The following is a 21,421-nucleotide window of genomic DNA, read 5'->3' as shown; positions in this document are numbered from 1 at the left end:
AAAATATATTTTGGGAATGAGGAAACTGTTGAAAGGTTCTGAAGAAAAAGTGGAAGTGTCCTTAACGCGCGCAGCAGAATGTTTAGAAGTTGATGACAGGATTAATGTGCTGTGTGGACAACCCAGGCATACATCGTCTTCAGAAACATATTTTGCGGAAAGTTCGTACCATACTTTCAGCGATTCCGAATCAATCATACTGACTTCGGAAGGGAAAGCTATAAACGTTTTACCTGTATTGCAATCGAAGAATACGACCAAAGCATGGCATTGTAGCTATCTTTGTAAATCAAAAGATACTAAAATTCTGAATAGATTACAGGATTTCTTCAAACAATTGTTAGAATGCTCATTAAAAAAGTACAATATAAATTGAGCAACCATATTAGTAGCTGTTCTAATAAAGTGCATACTGAAAAAGTTGGTCATTCTCATGGTTGTTACATCAACCCTAAACTATGCAAGTCAAATTTCTTAGCCTTGGAGATTTTGGCATCTCACTTTCCAGATTTATGAAATTTGAAAAGAATAATATACAGAATAGTGAATATTTATAAACAATTACATAATTTAGATAAAGTTTTAAACGATAGTGACCTTGAAACACTTCAACGAATAACACTGCAAGCTCGGAAAGAAACTAAAGTATTACAAAAAAATAATACTGAAATAAGCTTGAACGAAGAAGAGATTTTAACTAGATATTACTTATGTAACGACCCACGGTCTTACCTCTCACTCTATCCATTTCTATCTCACTCTATCTATTACTATCTCTCTCTATCTATTACCATCTCTCTCTATATTTGTATCCTTCTAACACCTTATTATTATATTACCGTGTATTCTATTATGTTAATACTAATTAATATTTTATGTTTTATGTTGGAATCGCTTAAAATAAGAGATCCAACGGAGGTCCGGATAAGGTGAGAGTGAGGGTATTTGAAAGAAGCCAATACACAATTTTAATCGTTGTCGGCCCTTAACCCTTTCCACTCCAAGGCTGTTTTTGTTTTTATTCCACCAGCTCCACGCTAAAATTACGTTTTTTTACTTTATGTGTTTTTTGTGTATTTTGTAAAAAAAAACGAATTTTTCTTATTTAATAAACTTTATTTTATGAGTAATTACATGATACTATATTAAAATCCTAAATTTTAATCTTTATAATCCCTTTTGGTATGGTATTTTTCGAAACAAATCGATTTTCGAACATGTCGAGTATCACTCGACAGTGGAGCTAGTGGAACAAAATCAGTGTCGAGTGACACTCGACATTGGAGTGGAAAGGGTTAAAAGGGCTTTTGAGCGACGTTTATTAAAATTTCGAGATGTTTGTGTCGGGGCTCGGGGCTCCTTGCTCCTCTTCGGAACTGGGGGCCCTTGGTGGTGACGCCGGTGCTCCCTACAGCGACGTTGACGTCTGAAAACAGAAACGCTGCGAAACCGCAGCGGTAAGCGGGAGTGTAAATCCAGCTGTACCGAAGATTCCCGACTCCAGGCTTCGCTCACGAGCCTATGTGGAGGGGATAGCAATACCTTGCCTGTAACAAGAAGGTAATGCAGTGGACTGTATTATCGACTCTTCTTCTGGTGCGAAGAAGAAGTCGATGAGCGAGTGGCTTGAGAGGAGGGGAGGGCCTCATCTCTTCGCCTTGCACCTTATAGAAAGGCTCGTTTCGTACGAATCCCGATAACTTGGGGATTCGCGAGCGGAGGGACACGCTATAGCTAGCGAATTGCTAGTCCTGGAGGCTGAGGACGGCCAGAGGCTCCGCGACTCCGTTCATCTCACCGTGTGCTTCTATTCGTCACACGGGGGTTGCTTCTAAACGGGGTGGCAGAGCGCGAGTAACGCAGAGGTGATAGGCACGTACGTTATCTCTCTCTGTTGTAACCCGTCTCTCAGGAATCCAACAGGCAGCGGCCTTTGTTGCTCCTAGACGAAGACGAAACTCAGAGAATCAGGGCAGGCCCCGATTCCAAGAGCGCAAATCTCGCTGCGTTGTCCCCTTGGACGAACTAGGTGCTCTGTCATACGTATTCTACGTATGAATCGAGCAGAGCAGATTCCTAGTTGTAGGTGACAACGTTTCAGCTGTTGAAAGCTAGTGAGATTTCAAGTGTCTGGCAACCAAACTACTTGAAATCTGAAGACTGGCTAGCTGAGAAGCGCTTGACGAACGGTCGCACTGACTGTTGCAACCTTGGTTGTCGTAAGACGACTGGGGCGAGAGCCGCGCGTGTCTCCGCGAAGCGGAGAACGTGCTAAATTTTACCACTACGCGGCGCTCACTAATTATCTTTTATTTCGTTCTAATGTAGTACGATGTACTGTCTCTCTCCTTCAGGCTCCGATGTCCCCACTCAACATCACGCCTGGAGTTCAAAACCGTTGCACGACAACGCTTACTTTGTTTGAACTTCAATTTTAACGATAAAAACGAGTCATACGACAGCTGACCGTGTTTTGCTGCTAGGACAACGGATTCTCCGATCGAAGGCACCCTTCGGTCGGTCACGTATACCAACAGATCACGAATCTCGAGGACGAGCCAAATACCCGTTATATAACCGCTTTTTAAACAATTTTTGTACCTTATTTTTGTATCATATATTATAAGTTCCAATTATATTTTAACGTAAACACAACGTATATCGTATGATTTCATTCACGATTAGAATAAGACCGCCATTAGAAAATAAGACATTACGCATGCGCGAACTCTGACTAGCGGGTATATAAGGAGCTGCGAAAGCAGCAGGAGATACACTTCTCTCTGGCATCGGGTTCCGAACAGACGAAGATCTTGAAGGCAGCTGATATACTCGTCCAGTGAGATCGAGACAGCTCCTTTAGAGGTAGCGATCGTTTTCCAGAGGTCAAGGGTATTTGAAGCTCCTTTACAGGTTCAGTCTGAAGTAACCTTATGACAGGTGCACTACGACGATTCCTGTTAAGTGCAGTATGGGCGACATCTTGGAGGAAGCTGATATACTAATAGATCGAGACCGCTCCTTTAGAGGTAGCGACTGTTCTAGCAAATAGTAATTGATGCTCCTTTAATATAGAGTTCGTGCTCGCCAGAAGCAGACAAATCGCCTGCCAACAAGCGCTAGAAGCCATTCCTAGTCGGACACATTTTTAAGATCGCTCCCGAAGAGTCTTTTCTCCAGGGTAGCCACTAATGTAGAAAAGATAACGAAGCGCTTACGGATGCTTAGGCAATTAAGGCAAATATTATATGTTTCATGGAACCTTCAGGCCGCTCGGAGGTTATAGCAACCTATAACTTTGGCAGCGACTGGGGCATACGAGACAGGATCTATTGCAGACACACACACACAAAACACTTCACCTTGTATAGAGGATCCTCTACCGCGAATAATATAAATAATCACATAACCTAACTCTCGTTCAACGACATATATATCGTATTTGCATAACTCTTGCGTTATCGAGATAATTGATAGATAATTATAATATAACCTCACATATATATAATCACACATAATATAACCTCATATTATCTTAGGATTTTATTTAACCAGGTTAGAATAGTTATCAATGTTGTATTAACGTTAGGATTAGAATAAGTATTATTGAATAAATTATTGTTAAGAGAGATATAAGCCTTGGATTTCAACTCCTTAACCGCGCGCCACACGAACCCCCACCTTTTCGTTCATTTGAAAGCCGCTATTCCGTGGGCAACGTAGCATCGTCTTAGGGACGTTACATTTAGCATTTAAAGCTTTCACGAAGCAGTGTATGGACACACCACGCATCCCATGCGTTTCCTGTGAGAAACTGTGTTTTGAAAGGGAGGTTCTTCAGTTTGACATTGATAAAAGAACGTATAAGGGAAATGTAATGCAAACATTGTTAAATCATGTTGGATACAAAGGTAGTGACATGCGTTTTATTTGCCGATACTGCTACGATAAAATTCGAAAGGATTTCATACCACTAAGATGTATTTTTAATAATCTTGATAAATGTTCAATTCCAGAAATAACAGTGTTGAATGAGTTCGAACGAATTCTCATTCAAAGAGCTATACCGTTTCAAACGATTGTAAGAATGGGTACAGTAATGCATAAAAATATGCCACATAAACATATGTTTTCAAAAGTAAAGGAGGGAACATTCCACTTTCTTTTGCCTTTAGAAGAAACTTTAAGAAAAATCTGTTCTCCGACTGAACCGTTAAATCTAAATCATGAATTATATATATTGGTACGTGGCGTCCCAACAAAGTCTAAAATAGTTTGGGAAAAGTTAGTTGACTTGAAGAAAGTATGGAATGCCTTAGTATGGTTGAAAGCCAATAATTCTTTATATTCAGAAATTGGTTTACCAAAATCTCACGATTTATTGCTGACTGCCAAATTACCAAATACAGAATTTCAAGAAGTCCTTGATAATTATAATAACGAATCTGTCGAGGACGTTGAAGATGAAATACTTAATATTGACGAAAGCAACAAACGTGCATTATTGACGCAAATATCACAATCTGATTCGTATTATGATCAGTGTAGGATTTATCCAATGTATGAAAAAGGGTTAATGAATCTGCTACTGCGCTCTGTCAAATGTTTAAAGTTCATGACATTCCGCTAGGCTACCGTGCTGAATACTTAGATGTGAAGTGTTTCCCAGATTAATATCCCTATGGGGTGAACGGACAGCATGAAAAGAAATTGGTTCGTTTGACTGATTGTGGATTCATTAAGTCAAGGCTGATGTCCAAGCATTCTTAATTTCGATTGAACATGCAGTATATGTTTCATTTATTACATGATACCAATATGCGGCAATTAAACGCTGGAATTCATCACAACATGAACATCACAAATCCATGTGAAAAATACACAGCTGCTGGTTTTTTCGAACAGCTCTCTAAAGATCAGCTGCAAACGAACATGAACACTATATTTTCCAGATTACGCAATACAGCACAATATTGGAAAAAACCGAGAAATGACCTGAATTGTATGATACATCATTATGGACCAGCTACATGGTGTCTCACGCTCAATCCAAGGGAGTGGCTATGGACAGATTTAATAGAATATCTTCATGAAGTAAACGGCCCATCGATGACTAAAATGTCCCCGAACGAACTCAGTGTTTTTGATCCCATTGCAACTACTAGATTTGTAGATAATAAATTCCACGCTATACTGGCTATCGTTCGTTCGCCCGATAATCCGATTGGGAAGGTCACTCATTATTTTTGGCGTAGAAAAAATCAAAGCAGGGGTTTACAATATTTTCATCTTTTAATTTGGATTGAGGGTGCTCTTATAGTCGATGAATCCTCGAACGAAGAGGTAGCAACATTCATTAGCAACAAAAAAACTAAAAATTCTTTCTGTAAAGTATGTAGATTTTCATTTCTGCGTCGAGTTACAGATAATTTGATAATAAGGGATCTGGCTGTTTCTATGGTGCCAGAAAACAGTTGGAAGCAAAGGGTAGACTCTATGATCTTCCACGTTCAATAAAGGAAGTCCGTATCGATGACTTTAATCCACCCGTTCTCGTGGCTTGGGTAGGTAACATGGATATATAATATATTGGAGAAAAGTCAGGATTGGTAACATGTTACTGTACTAAGTACGTGTCAAAGCCTGAAAAAAGTTATGCTACGGACACTATGGGAGCAATCAATTCTAGTAAGTCATTGACTAGTCTTCTGTGTAGCCTTGGAATGCGCATGCTAAATCATAGAGAATGTGGAGCGCCTGAATGCACTGATACACTTTTAAGATTACCATTGCACGACACTGACTCCAATACTACTATTAGATGGTTAGATGTAAATGTAATTAGAAGTAAGAAATTGAAGAGATTAGTCAGGGGAGGAAAGGTACCAGGATAGCTGGTCCTATGTCGCGAGGGAATGAAATTTGCAGTAGTTTAGGAAGACTTCCGATCGAGGATAGATTCGCAGGAATCGGTTGCGTCTCAGGAGCTGTTTCGCCCAACGTCATAAACCACATAGTTTCAACTAGGGAGGAATCATGGCACGGCTTCGAAGAGGACGTACCCCTGGCCAAAGGCACACCCTGCATAGGCCCGGGCCAGTAAAGCAGGGGTGGGTGATCCTGAGGTAGGGGCTAAGGATAGGAACGGGTTATTGCCTCCATGCTTCGGCATGAAGTCGGACGGAATTCGTCTGATAGTGGCCTGGGAGTCACACCGGTGATCACTCCCCCCGTTTGAACTCGCATAACTAGGTCTAGGTTAGGCTGCGGCCCCTCGCCCAAAACAACAGACACGTTTCCGTATATTTTCCCTGTACATGTACAAGGAGATCTCTTTTAGTTTTTGAGATATTCGCAAAGCAAGTTTTCAATATTGAAGAGAGTGATCGAAATAGGTCTGGGTTAGATTCGTTAGCGACATCTTCTGTTTACCTTCCTCGCTGAAACCTGTATTGTTGATATTTCTTATGATGTCGAAAGAACTCGAGGAAAGACGGTTCATTATTATCAATTTCGAAGAAATCGTTGTAACGTAACGTCGTGCATTAATTATTACAAAATGAAAGTTTTCGAATTTCTAGCATTAATGATGCAATACGATGACCTAATACAATATTTGTGCAAGAAAAATGTTCTTCGTAAAACAATAAAATGAACGCGAAGTGAAAATATTCAATACCTAGATACAAAAGAATTAACTTTTCATTGCACAAATCATTATTATAAACAAACAAGAAAGCGCAAACGGACACATTTAACGTGTAATTTTAAAATTGGTTTCCGAAAGGTCGTCTAAACATTGATGTAACTTGTCGAATAATTTGTTATGTTTTAATGATGAATGCCCCTCGTCAGATGTTTCTTCAAAAAGAACTTTATATTTCACCAAATACCGCAGTTAACTGGATCAATTTTTATCGGGAGGCAATTAATTTTGTTACGTACGAAGAATATTTTCCGTCTACTCTCCCAAATATTCAAGTCTCTGCCTGTTAAGAGAAAACGCCCTAGCACTCTCGTTTTTTTCGTTATCTTAATGTAAACGCGACTCCGAGCAGCTGGGTAGCAACCACGACGCTGTACCAACCGTGAGAAATTTCCTTATATGGAAATTTCTAACGAACCCCACTCATTTTTCGGCCTATATAAACTCAAAGATTTTAGCCCTAACGGGTTCAGAACAGTACCGTCACGTTGATAGTTAAGTTCGTCAGAGTTGGTTGCTATCCAGTTAGATCGGGCTAAAGTTCCCTTTCGAGTCTACAGTTAACCTCATAGAATCCGCGAGTCGGCATAAATTCTATCTGGCAATTCCTACGACCACTCTGTAAGTCCCCGCATCGCCAGTGCGTTAACACCGTGCATTAAAATCATACACTTTACGCGACAACACTACACTGTACACTTGTACGTAAAGACTGATTTAGAATATATTCAAGTATTCATTGTAATTTTGCGTAGATTGCTTACAAACCTATAACTACCTTAAGCGATCCCATTCGAAGTTGACAGATCCACCACGATACAGCTTAACCGCTCAAGTTGTATCAATTAATAATTTAAAAAGTTACGAGGCTCACTAACATCTTCTGCGGCTCACTGATCTTACATCAGTTTCGTCCGCTTACCCTTACTTCCAAAGAAACTGCATTCAACCTAGTGGCTCCTCGATTTATTCGAGTTCGTCCACGAAAGCTAACCTATCCTGTAGCTAACTGATTTTTACATCAGTTTCGTCTACTTCCTACAGCTACCTGATACCAGGTTCGTCTGTACATTATCCAACTTCCTTACAGCACCCTGATTTCGCATCAGGCTCGTCTGTTCGAATTCGCCAACCTCCTTAACAGCACCTCAATTTAATTTGAGTTCGTCTGTAAAAGTGATCCTAGTGACTCCCTGATTTCGCATCAGGTACGTTCACAAACTCACTCTCCTGCGGCTCACTGATCATCGATCAGTTTCGTCCGCAAGCACACCTATCCTCAGAGGCTACCTGATTTTACATCAGGTCCGTCCTCGTCTACAATAATCCTAACGGCTCACTGATCTCGCATCAGTTTCGTCCGTGTACCAATCAACACATCAACCACTATATTCTTTGGAATTATACCTATCTTCGACGGTCTCTCGCGCTGCTCGCCTCCCGTCTCGTAACAATTTAAAGACTTTTACTACTTTTGTTTTCGAGGCATATTCCATTAATAATTAATAATTGTTTACCTCTTGTATGAATGATTAATAGATAATGAAACTCAAATTGCTGGAAATGAAGTTATTGTAGAAATCGGTGAAGCCAAAGGCTACCACCGGTTAAGTACACGATTTTGGTCCCCATCGAATTTCGCCTTAGTTGTTTGATATTTTATAGCTCAAAGTATACCGATACTAAATATATTCAGTTTTTCGAAAAATTTTCATCCGTTTCAAAATTATGACGCTTTTTCTAAAAACCAAAAAAGTGTGATAACTCCGGTTGAAGTCATCAGATTTTTTCTTCTTTTGCTTAATTGTAGTTGAAGGTAACGTCAGTAAATGTACAAAATTACAGATTGATTACTTTATTTTTACTTAATTTTTAAGAGGTGGAATATTTTCAAATTCCCCCTCCTTCCAAGTGTGTAAAATGACCACTTTATTTTTGCTTCACAATGATCCTTCTAAAATACAATGCAAAAGGATTCATTTGATTTGGAGTGGGGTTAAGGAACGTAAATGAATTTCCAAGCGGTGCCCAATGGTCGCGTTGTCTAGAAGCTGCGCGCTCCTGTGTGGACGGCGCGGCGCGGTAGTGGCCGATTATTACCCAATAATATTCCGATCTACGATGCAATCGTTTCAATAACAATGTGGCTTAAAAACTAATGCAATCATTTTGATCTAGTTGATTATTGTAGCTCGTGTAAAGATACGTGCGCTTAGCAGCAGAAACCGCGGAGTCTTAATACCTCCGCGCCGAGCTAAGCGATTTCACAAGAATCGGCAAAACGTGACGGCTTCGGCCACTCCCGTTTTGCCTCCAAAAGGAACGCGGATCGTGGAAACGATCGTGAAACGCACCGCACTTTGGTATAGCCTGTCCAGCTAACCACACGCGACAGTACCAGAGCTAATTAGTGTTGAATAAAAAGTAGTCAAGTACACGGTGAGTCCCAACTCTTTAACCTGGCCAAGGACCCAATCATCCTATTTCCTTCCCACCTGACGGCAATCGGAGGTGGAGCACACTAGCTCTCACCAACGAACGGGAGAGGAGCAACAAAATTGGTGGCAGCGGTAGGATCCAGCCAACAACGTGGAGATTTACTAGAGACGAGCAATTGACTTCTCATCAGACGGAGATCCAGAAGACAACTGCAGCTAGCCGAGAAAAAGGAGGCCCGACCTGTCCGACGCGAAATAACGAGGAAGGAAGGCCCTCTTCGCGCCTATCACCTGTCGGCAGAGGACACCGAGCGACGATTTCAGCGACGAAGTCGCCCGAGCAGAGGCAGCGAAACATTCTGAGCGTACAAACACCGACAATGATTAGCTTAATCTGCGTACTGTAAGTGCCAGAAATTTTTTTTTATCTTCTCTTTGTATCCATAACCCCGCACCGGGAGTCATATCCACATGCGGCGAGCGGCTTCATTAGACCCTACAATCGAGCGAAATCTTGGCGAGAAGAATAACGACGATAAAGACAATAGCGTACAAACTCCGCGACCAAGACGTACAACGCCATTTGATAGGATAGATACGTATACAGTAGCGCGCGAAGCGGTCACTGACATTAGAGAACGCATGCGTTCCGCGCTTGCAGGTACACCGTTCGAGTTTCGTCCCAATCTCGAATCGAGAAGGGACAACTACACATTCGACATAGACGAAAGCCTCATGCCTAATCCCCAAACAACTGAACATAGTACAATTAACGAATCTAATACTGACCAAAATCCTAGCGATAACGCAACACAAGCAAACGAAAGACAAGAATACGTGTCTTGGGCCGATATGGCAGAGGAAAACGACCAGTCGAATGAAAACCCTGCATTACGCGATAGAGTAGCAACCATAGAGGAAACGCTCACTAGAATGAGTGCGCAACTAGCGCAGTTAACACCGCGAGATAGAGCGACTAGAACAGCAAGAACGCTAGAATTCGAAAACTTACAATTTAGTCCAAATTCCGTAAATCAGGAAATAGAAAGTTTAAGAAGGAGCGTGGAAAGAAATCGTAGAAGTTCAGTAAGATTCAATGACGATATGAATTACTGCGAAAACAGACGTTCAGGGACATACTACCCACCGACGCACACTGCACAAGACGAAATGACTGACCTAGGAGGTAACGTTAGTCAACCGTTACAAATGCACTAGGACAAATATTCACCTTTGACGGTACAGACCCAAGTGAATTAAACGGATTTCTGCGTAGCGTACGGTTTGCAAAACAGATAATTCCGCAAACGCATCAGGCAGAAAAACACCTATTGCAAGGAATAATGTCTAATAAACTACGCGGTCGTGTATCAGAAGAAATAGCACATCGTGGCATTCAAAATTTCCACGATCTCGAAGATTGTCTTACGTCACTATATAGACCTGGTCGAGCGGGACCATCAGTTTTACTCGACATATTACAACAAAAACAGGAAATAGGGGAACCAGTACAACCGTACGGAGATAGAATTGTAACACTACTGACCGAACTAATTCCGGAAATGGTAGACGAAGAAGAAGACGGACAAGCGGTCGTCAGGGGCGTAGCTAAAGCCATGAATAAAGTAGCGCAAGTAGTCTTCGAAGCAGGGTTGCGTAGGGAGTTGCGAATTCTAGTAAGAGCTAAAGGACCACCAAATCTAGAAGCCGCGATATTGCAAGCGATACAGTGCGAAAGAGATGATAAATACCGTCCCGGTTCGGTCGGCCGGCGCCCGCCGCCGCGCACAAACACATACACTAGTCGAAAGTACTGCTACACATGCAAACGCACAGGACACACGGCACAGGAATGTTGGAAGGGACAGAATCGAACAGAAAATACTAGAGCACCCTACGATAACAGACGAAACATTACACCGATAGGGACTAGTAATAATTCGAACAATCCTAGCACTAGCACTAACATTAATACATATGGTAATGCTAGCACTGGTTCAAACGTAGGCAGGGCAGCGCGATCGAATCAACGAAGATCTGACGAATACCCCCTACCTGTCGCTAGGAAAAGAGACGAATCACAAAAACGTGACCCACGAATCAGAGTAGTAGAACTACATTCTCTAACACTTACAAAATATACCTCAGATAAGATCAAAGTAGAAATAGATGAAGTACATAAAAATTCAGCAACAATGATGATGGATAACGGCGCAGAAGTTTCTCTTATAACACAAAGGGCATTAAAATCGCATATTAAAATAGAGAAAACTGAAATACAATTAGTAGAATTTTCGGGAAGCGAAATAAAAACAATAGGCCAAATAGAAGCAACATTTCATGCTAGAGATGAACTAATTAAACATACACTATACGTTATAGAAGATAACCTTTTAAGAGGAGTCGATGGAATTATAGGAGTAGACTTTTTAAAACGGAACAAAATAACATTAGATCATAATAAAGGCGAGGTGACAGTAAACGGGGAACTTTGGAAAACTATTTCAAAGGGAAACGAAGTTACCTTACCATCAAGAGCGCAATTAATTGTAGCAATAATGACAAACGAAATAGATGAAGGAATAATAGAAAAACAAGAATTAGAAAAAGGAATCATTTTAGCAGAATGTCTGGTAAAACCTAGAAACGGCAAAATCATAGCAAGAATAGTAAACCTAACAGAAAAACCAAGAACGATAAGGTTACCACGAGTAACGCTATCCGAGACACAGGAAGCCGACGTTCCCATCGAAAACGAAACGCGCATCCGAGCCGCGACCGTGAAAGAACCCCTGACACAGCGTGTGAACAGAACCATCGCACAGATTCAATTTGATCATTTAAACTCAGAAGAGAGAAATTCAATAGAAGAAATATGCAAAGAATATTTTGATATTTTTCATTTACCCGGAGATAAATTAACATCATCAAAAGCAGTTACACATAAAATACCGTTAAAAGCAGACACCCTGCCGTGCAACATTAAGCCGTACAGATTACCAGTAACACATAAACGAGAAGTAGATAAACAAGTAGAGGAAATGTTAAAAGAAGGTATAATAGAGCGAAGAACAAGCCCATGGAATGCTCCACTACTGGTAGTCCCCAAAAAAGCAGACGCATCAGGGAACATCCGATACAGGGTAGCAGTAGACTTTAGGAAACTAAACGAAGCTACGATTGGAGATTCGTTTCCACTACCAAATAGTACGGAGATATTAGACCAGTTAGGGAAAGCTCAATACTTCACCACGCTTGACCTGGCATCAGGTTACCACCAAATAAAAATGGATGGGGAAGACAAGGAGAAGACAGCGTTTTCCACGCCGCGAGGACATTTTCAATTCAGGCGCATGCCTTTTGGATTAAAAAATGCACCCGCAACCTTCCAGCGAATGATGAATGCAGTTTTCATTGGTCTATTAGGGCTAGATTGTTTTGTGTATCTCGACGACGTAGTAATACACGGTGCCAGCCTAAAAGAACATAACCAACGCCTGAGGAAAACATTTCAAAGATTAAGAACCTATAACCTAAAACTCCAACCAGAAAAATGCACATTCTTGCGCAAGGAAGTCATATTTTTAGGGCACATAATTACATCAAAGGGAATTAAACCCGATCCACAAAAAATAGCTGCTGTAAAGGAATATCCTGTACCTAGAAACCTGAAAGAATTGCAATCATTTTTAGGATTAGCAGGATATTACCGCAGGTTTATACCACACTACTCAAAAATTGCTAAGCCACTGTCAGCTCTAACTAGTAATAAGGTAGAGTATAACTGGACCAGTGAACAGCAATATGCTTTCGAACAATTAAAGGAAGCACTTCCGACAACACCCGTTTTAATTTACCCGGACTTCACAAAAGAATTCGTGGTAACAATGAACGCGTCAGACGTAGCAATAGGCGCGATATTGTCGCAAGGAGAAATAGGAAAGGATAAACCTATAGCATGTGCCAGTAGGCGCTAACGTGGCTATTTAAAGTAACAGATCCTGGATCAAGATTAATACGCTGGAAAATACAACTAGCAGAATACGACTATGAAATCATACATAAAGCAGGAAAACCTAACACGAACGCAGATGCGCTCAGCAGAAACATAAAGAGCGTGAAGACGCCCAGCTGCAAGGCGGAAGAAGGCACCACCAGCAAAGCAAAGAAACCCATAGTCGTAGAGACGGAAAAAGAGAAACAACAAATCTTATACGAATACCATATAGCACCCTTGGGAGGACACCAAGGACGACAAAGAACAAAGCAGAGAATACAACAAAATTATAAATGGAAAGGAATGGATAAAGATATAGAAAATTTTATTAAAAAATGCAGTTTTTGTCAAAAGAATAAAATAGGAAAAAAGCATAGGGCACCTATGGAAATATCAGATACACCAACTAAACCCTTCGAAAAAGAAGCATTGGACATAGTAGGACCATTGCCAGAAACAAGTCAAGGAAACAAGTATATACTAACATCCCAAGACAGCCTAACAAAATTTAGTAAAGCCATCCCTTTACCAAACCAAGAAGCAAAAACAGTAGCAAAAGCTTTAGTAACCAAAATAATTTGCGAACATGGAATACCACAAAAAATACTAACGGATCAGGGAACAAATTTTGTTAGTGACCTATTTAAAAATATATGCAAGCTATTTGTTGGAATCGCTTAAAATAAGAGATCCAACGGGGGTCCGGATTAGGTGAGAATGAGGGTACAGAAAGAAACAAATACTCGATTAAATTTAAGTCGGCCCTTACAAGGGCTTAGGTACGACGTTTATTTTAATCTTTTCGTGTCTTTGGGGGGCTGGGGGTTGTTGAGGTCCTCGGCGTCTCCTTGGTGGTTGGCGGTGGATCCGAGGGCCTGGACTTTGGACGCCGGTCAGCGACGCTGGCGTCTGAAACGAAAATAGCGGCAGAACCGCGACGGTAAGCGAGAGCGTAAGTCAAGCTATACCAAATATTACCGACTCCTGGCTGTGACAACAAGCCTGTATGGAGGGGATAGCAATACCTTGCTTGTAACGCAAAGGTAAAGCAGTGGACTGTATGATCGACTTTCCTTTAAAATTAAAGGGATCGTCGACCTGCAAGTGCGTAGAGAGGAGAAACCTCTTCTCTACGTCTTATGCACCTTTTAAAGAGGTGCACGTCGGTTGAATCCCTGCGAGAGCAGAGATTCGCGAGCGTTGAAATGCACTGTCCCTAGCTGGTGCTAGGCTCAGAGGCAGGTGACGGCCAGAGTCTCCACTACACCGTTCACCGCGCCGTGTGCATCTATTCGTCACACGGGGGTTGCTTCTAAACGGTTAGTGAAGCGCGAGTAACGTAGAGGTGATAAGCACTTACGTTTACTCTATCTGGATTTGCCCGTCAAACAAGGCTCCTGAGCAGTGGGCTCGATGCTCTTCCGACGATAAGCAAGCTCAGAGAATCGGGAAAATCACCGATTCCAAGAGTGCATTCAATCGTTGAAATTATCTCTTTTGGCAGGCTGATTCGTCTGTCGCACGTATAATGCGTGTTAACCGAACAGACGAATAGATTCAGTCGCCAGAGAAAATCGTTCAATTAGCGAGGATTTCGCTCTTCGAGTTCTTCGAGCTTGTTGGAGAAACCAATAAGCTTGATTCGAAGTAACCTCGAAATGGCTATACTTCTGCTAATTGAACTGTTCCCTGTCAAAGACTGGGACAAGACTGACTGCGAGACTTGCGCGTGTCTCCGCGAATGCGCGGAATACGCTCGTTAGCCGCCACGCGGCGCTCGCTAATCAAACTGTGTCCTTTTCTAATCTTCGACAACTTTCTCTCTCTTTCTTTCAGGCTCGAACAGCTGACACAGGTCGTTCACCTGTTCGAGTTTAACTGTAATTTTCTAAAAACGAGTCCTTCGTCAAATTCACCGTGTTTGTTATTAGTGACACTGAATCCCCAACCGAAGGCGACCTTCGGTTGGGCACGTCGATCAACATACAACGGCTTTTCGTAACGAAATAGAGTTCTCAATATATTAACTCTTTTTTAAACACTATTAAAAATAACAAAAATACAAACGACAGCATATCACCCACAATCAAACGGAGCATTAGAAAGGTCGCACAGAACATTAGCAGAATACCTACGACACTACATAGACAATGACCAGACAGATTGGGACGAATGGATACCATTTGCGATGTTTACGTACAATACAACACCACATACAGCCACAGGGTACATCCCACACGGGGAAATTACATCATAAAAAAAGGGGAGGAGGAAAAATATAGAAAAACATGTATGGTTGAAATGTAGAGGGCGGCTACTCCCATTTGTCCTCCTCCTAAAACAAAAAAGAAACACACAACACGTTAGAAAACAATCAAGAATAAACAAGAAAAAAAACAAATAAAACAAACACAAAACAAAAAACACAATACTTACATCATATGGCCCTTCGCCAAACAATCGCCGAAGGCCAAAAAAATCGGGGACCACGCACGCAGGAGGCAGGTCTTCCTGCCACAAACTGTCAACAATCTCACGGCCAATCCGCCGGCGCACGCGGAGCCACAATAAGGCCCACCGGTTGCGATCCCCAATTGGGAAATCTTCCCTAGGAAACTATAATATAACAATAAAAATAAACACAACACAGAAAAAAAAAAGCGAACAGTTAATTACTCACTCCGCAAACGTAACAACATTCCATTGTTTCACAGAACATTACACTGTTCAACACAGGTCTGATTTTGTAAGCGTGAATAAACATTTCTTATAGATTTCGACGTGCTGATTACGAATCTGCAAACCGTTTTTTTCCAGAACGTACAGTTTTTTAAAAAATCAATTTTGAAAAAAATGACAAATTTTCAACTTTGGGATTTTTCTGTTCTTTTGCCGTAGTAGTTATTTAGTTGCTCTTTGTACGAAATGATTCTGTGGACTCTCCCGAATAAAATAATATAAATAGTTATTAGAATATAAACATCGAAATAGGTTTAAATAACAATTAAAGTGAAAAGGACACCCAAAACACACCCATTTTTGCTGATATTTTTCACTTTATTTCAAAAAGTAAGGGTCTAGGAGAAAATTTGACTATACCACGCGATAGAGCAAACCTTTCCACTAAGGAAAGCATCAAGCGAATGTTCAAAATTATTTTTGTTTTCAATATAGAAATAAAATAGTTTGGCGATACGCGCGGCGGCGACAGTGGTACTCAATGACGGCGACGCGCGCCGGTGGACGCCTCGCCTATCGCCTGCCGTTCCGCGGACCCTATACACATTACAAAGTAATGAAAACATATTAACCAGTCAATTCACTTACCTTCAAAAACACCTCCAGTCGACACTGAACCATGTTAAACTCAGAACCGATTTAATTGACTATTTTTCGACACTTAACACATTAATGTCGGATATAATAGACGATACTAATGACATTACTGAATTTCACACAAACTTAAAAAGAGGACATCTTGCCCCAAAGTTTATGACCGCAAAACAACTAGTTAATCTCCTACAAAACGCGACTCCGCACTTACCCGACGGACTGACATTCCCGATAATAATAAAAACGAAAAATATAATAGCTTTAGAAAAAGTATCAACGATAACTGCGTATGTAGAAGGATCAAAAATCATCGCAATAATCAGCATTCCACTCATTACAAATCAAGCCTTTAAAATAATGGAAGTAAAATCGATTCCCACACACATAAAAGGCAACACTTACGCGACGTTAGTAACCAGGTCATCACTTATAATCGTAAACACTAACATAAATAAGTGTATAATAGCGAATACGGAGGATTTAAGAGATTGTAAAAACATAGCGTCCCAATACCTTTGCAACCCGTTCCCAGTATACAAAATTACAGACAACATGGACTGCGAATACAAACTATGGCTAGAACCATCCATTGAAATGCCCAAAAATTGTAGAATAGAATATTTTGCGACTAACCATTCTATATGGATAAAAACGTCACGCCCCGAAAAATGGATATACGCAACGCATGAACCGAAGAAAATAGAACTAGAATGTAACCAAAGAACAACTAGAACAATAATCGAACGGTCAGGAACAATAACAATACTAAGTAAATGTAAACTACACACTCAGGAAATAACACTGCAGTCCCAAAAAACAACATATAGCGCACACCTTAACTTAAACACTGCAACAATATACAATCTAACACTACCTAATCAAACAAATTCATATAAAACTAACAAAGAGCCTTACACACAAATACAATTACACAACATACTCCAAAAAAACAGGAGACATCACCCACCTACAAAACAAATTAGAAAACGAATCGGAAGAATTAAACACTTCCGATAAGACAACTTTACTACACATAATGTACCCCAGCAGTCTAACCGTCGTAGTATTAGTAAGCGCGAGCGTCGTCATATACGTAATGATGAAAGTGAAACATAGGGAAATGATATATGTAACCCCACCTTTCGCAGATGTTTCACAACCAGCGTCGCGCGACTAAAGATTAAGAAACGATTGTAATCCAATACTGTACACGCGGAAAACATATGTAGATAAGGCTCTGGTACTCCCGTTACGATTCGTGCGCGTAACGTCTGTCTTCCAAGGGGGGAGGGATGTTGTAGCTCGTGTAAAGACACGTGCGCTTAGCAGCAGAAACCGCGGAGTCCTAATACCTCCGCGCCGAGCTAAGCGAATTCACAAGAATCGGCAAAACGTGACGGCTTCGGCCACCCGCGTTTTGAATCCAAAAGGAACGCGGATCGTGGAAACGATCGAGAAACGCACCGCACTTTAGTATAGCCTGTCCAGCTAACCACACGCGACAGTACCAGAGCTAATTAGTGTTGAATAAAAAGTAGTCAAGTACACGGTGAGTCCCAACTCTTTAACCTGGCCAAGGACCCAATCATCCTATCTTCTTCCCACCTGACGGCGATCGGAGGTGGGGCACACTAGCTCTCACCAACGAACGGGAGAGGAGCAACATGATATTGGGGCTAATAATGATAAATAAATTAGAAGGTTACAAAAAGTTTAATTACATTAATCATTTTGATAACATATATCTTGTACATATTTTCGCAATAGAACATATATTAATCTTCATCGTTGTCATTATTAATTACAGTTTGCCCATTTTGGATCAAATTGGTTAATTTATTAGCTGGATTAAACATTTTTGACGCGTATCTTACATTACTTAGGTATAAAATAGTAGACGCTACATGCACACAACATCCTAATATTCGAAGTCCACATTGACAATTGCATGTCCAATCTTTAATGGCTGTAGATTCAGCGCCGTAAGGAACGTATTCAATAAAAGTATAATATACTTTTGCTGACATATGTCTTGATTGTATTGTTACGTCCTAACTAGACGGTGGTTGTCTCGAGCGGCAGAGATCAACCTTAGGAGTTCTTGCTCTTTTAAAGTGCTAAAGCACACCTTGAGTAAACTTTCTCTTATAAATAATGTAAGGAGAGATTGGAAAGTGAACTGTATATCTTGTTCGGGTTTATGTATTTGACAATTCGTTGTTTACATACCAACTCCTTCTTCTATGATTGTGAGTACTGTAACGTCCCTAAAGCGATGCTACGTTGTCCATGGAAGAGCGGCTTTCCGATGGACGAAAAGTGGGGTTCGTGTGGCGTGCGGTTAAGGAGTTAAAATCCAAAGCTTAGATCTTTCTTAACAATAATTTATTCAGTAAAACCCTATTCTAATTCTAACGTAAATACAATACTAATGCCTATTCTAATTCGTTAAATATTTATAAGAACAAATTAGGTTAATTATCATGCACAGACGGGGTTATGTTAATCGCAATCGTTACGCGATATACTTCTATCATTTATCTCGATAACGCGAGAGTTAGGTTATGTGTCTATGCTTAAAATTTGTGAACAGAAGTTAGGTTATATGTCTACGCTTTTACATTCGTGAACAAGAGTAATTATGCTGTTATTAATTATTAATCCGTATTAATTGCGGTAGAGGATCCTCTATGTTAGACGATACGCAGTGTAAGTGTGTATGTGTGTGCAATAGATCTTGTCTCGTATGTCCTGGTCGCTGCCAAAGTTATAGGTGGCTATAACCTCAGAGCGGTCTCAAGGTTTCATGAAACATATAATCTTTGCTTGATTGCCTAAGCATCCGTAAGTCCTTCGTTATCTTTTCTACATCAGTCACTACCTCGGAGAAAAGACTCTTCAGGAGCTTCTAACGCTTGTTGGCAGGCGATTTGTCTGCTTCTGGCGAGCACGAACTCTATATTAAAGGAGCATCAGTTAATATTTGCTAGAACAGTCGCTACCTCTAAAGGAGCGGTCTCGATCTATTAGTATATCAGCTTCCTCCAAGATGTCGCCCATACTGCACTTAACAGGAATCGTCGTAGTGCACCTGTCACAAGGTTACTTCAGACTGAACCTGTAAAGGAGCTTCAAATACCCTTGACCTCTGGAAAACGATCGCTACCTCTAAAGGAGCTGTCTCGATCTCACTGGACGAGTATATCAGCTGCCTTCAAGATCTTCGTCTGTTCAGAACCCGATGCCAGAGAGAAGTGTATCCCCTGCTGCTTTCGCAGCTCCTTATATACCCGCCAGTCGGAGTTCGCACATGCGCAGTTGTTCTAATTCTAATGGCGCTCTTATTCTAATAGTGACTGTTTTAATATGAAAACGTACGAAATATGTTATAATTATATGAGAATGTAATTAAAATCTATAGTATATAACGTGTGTCGTAATACAAAAATATCTATTAATAAATGAATGAACAGAATACGCGCTTATATACAATAATAAGAATGAAATAGAAAGAGATAGACATATTTACACTAAGATGGAGAGAGACAGCGATAGTAGAGAGAGATAGAGTGAAAATAGGAAGAGACAGAGACAGAGTCGTAGGGCGTTACAGTACAAAGTAGCGGATGTCACCTCGCCTGTGTAGCCGGTCGCTGGTCGCTCGGGGTTGCTTCGCGTCACAAGTTCCTTTGTTTCACGCACTTCCCTACTTCGTATTTCGCGGAATTACTCTACGCGGTGAAAAGGAGGTGGATTCGAACTTCGCGGAATTCTTAGCTATTCCCTTTGACTCTTTACGCGATTTACCGTTGCTACGCGATACACCCTCACTGTTATGATGTTACAGTTCTCGCGTCGCGGCGATGGTCAGGGATTCGCTCTGATCCCGGGGTGATTGATCCTGATTGAAGGACTCAAAAAACTCTCGACTGATTAACTCGCCTGCTCTTTACAATATTCCTTTTGGGTCAATCTTCGTAAACCCAAAAGGAAAACGCTTACGTGTTGTTTTGTTGCATCAACTCGGCAGTGTCGGTTATAATCGCTCGCATAACAATGTTCTGAAATACATCAGCATTTCTCGTTTATTAACAACGAAAAAGGGGACCAGGTGAAGGCCGGATATAACAGTATCCTACAGCAGATTATATTTCTTTTAAACTTGGCTACCATAAGCGGAAAAGTATTTGATTGAACGTTCGTTATTAGAAAACAATTCCCGGTTTGCCTCAGCTATAGTATAACTATTCACAAAAGTCAAGGACTAAGCTTGCAGAACGCTGTTATAGAAGCAGGTAGTTCAATATTTACTTGTGGACAAATTTACTTTGCTCTTTCCTGGGTAACCACATTATAAGGACTGCATCTTATGAATTATGATCCATCTTCCGCAAAGGCACAAGAACCGGCTATAAGAGAGTACAATAGATTCCGAAAAAAATATAGACCCGATCTTATGATTATTTCAATTTCTGAACACCGCGTTCGCAATGTTCGTGATGCTGTTTGGGCAGTACCTAATTATGTATCCAAATGTCAGAATACTAATGATCACATCGTGGATGTCACTCAGTACTATGTAAGCTTGGTCACGAAATGCTAAAAATGCATACATATTTTTCTTCAAATAGTGTTAATTGTGATTGTTATTACAGTTCAATGTTAAATACGTTCAGCGCCGAAGGCAGCTTTAGCGTCATAAGCTGCTTCGCGCACCATGTATTCTACACAAGCTGCTATACATATAATATAATACGTATAGGTCGGCAATGCGGTGCACATGGTTTCTTTTAGTAGTCGTTAAACTTACATAGAACGTATCCTTAATTCCGTCCCGTGATAAGGCAGTTCATGGCTGTTGATGATCTTTGTAAAAAGAAGTGAGATCTTCACAAAAAACTTTATAAAAGTAAAAAAATTAAACCAAGTACATGAAAAAGTCGAGGA

General features: G+C 40.7%; 2 protein-coding genes across 2 annotated transcripts in view; both read left to right on the top strand.

The window, feature by feature from the left end:
- Positions 1 to 21,421, top strand: part of LOC143186537 (angiotensin-converting enzyme) — a 349,658-nt gene that overhangs the window by 263,459 nt on the left and 64,778 nt on the right. The window lies entirely within an intron of this gene.
- LOC143186456 (uncharacterized) lies at positions 16,553 to 17,491 on the top strand. The gene has a single exon (XM_076390131.1). It carries the CDS (start codon positions 16,553 to 16,555, stop codon positions 17,489 to 17,491), a length of 939 nt encoding a protein of 312 aa, XP_076246246.1.

This window comes from Calliopsis andreniformis, unplaced genomic scaffold, assembly GCF_051401765.1.
Source record: "Calliopsis andreniformis isolate RMS-2024a unplaced genomic scaffold, iyCalAndr_principal scaffold0001, whole genome shotgun sequence".
Taxonomy (NCBI): Eukaryota; Metazoa; Arthropoda; class Insecta; order Hymenoptera; family Andrenidae; genus Calliopsis; species Calliopsis andreniformis.
The sequence above is the reverse complement of the archived record's forward strand: the minus strand, read 5'-3'. Positions and strand labels throughout refer to the sequence as shown.

Excerpts from the sequence above, each read along its gene's own strand:
- LOC143186456 (XM_076390131.1), top strand. The coding sequence starts at position 16,553 with ATGTCGGATATAATAGACGATACTAATGACATTACTGAATTTCACACA.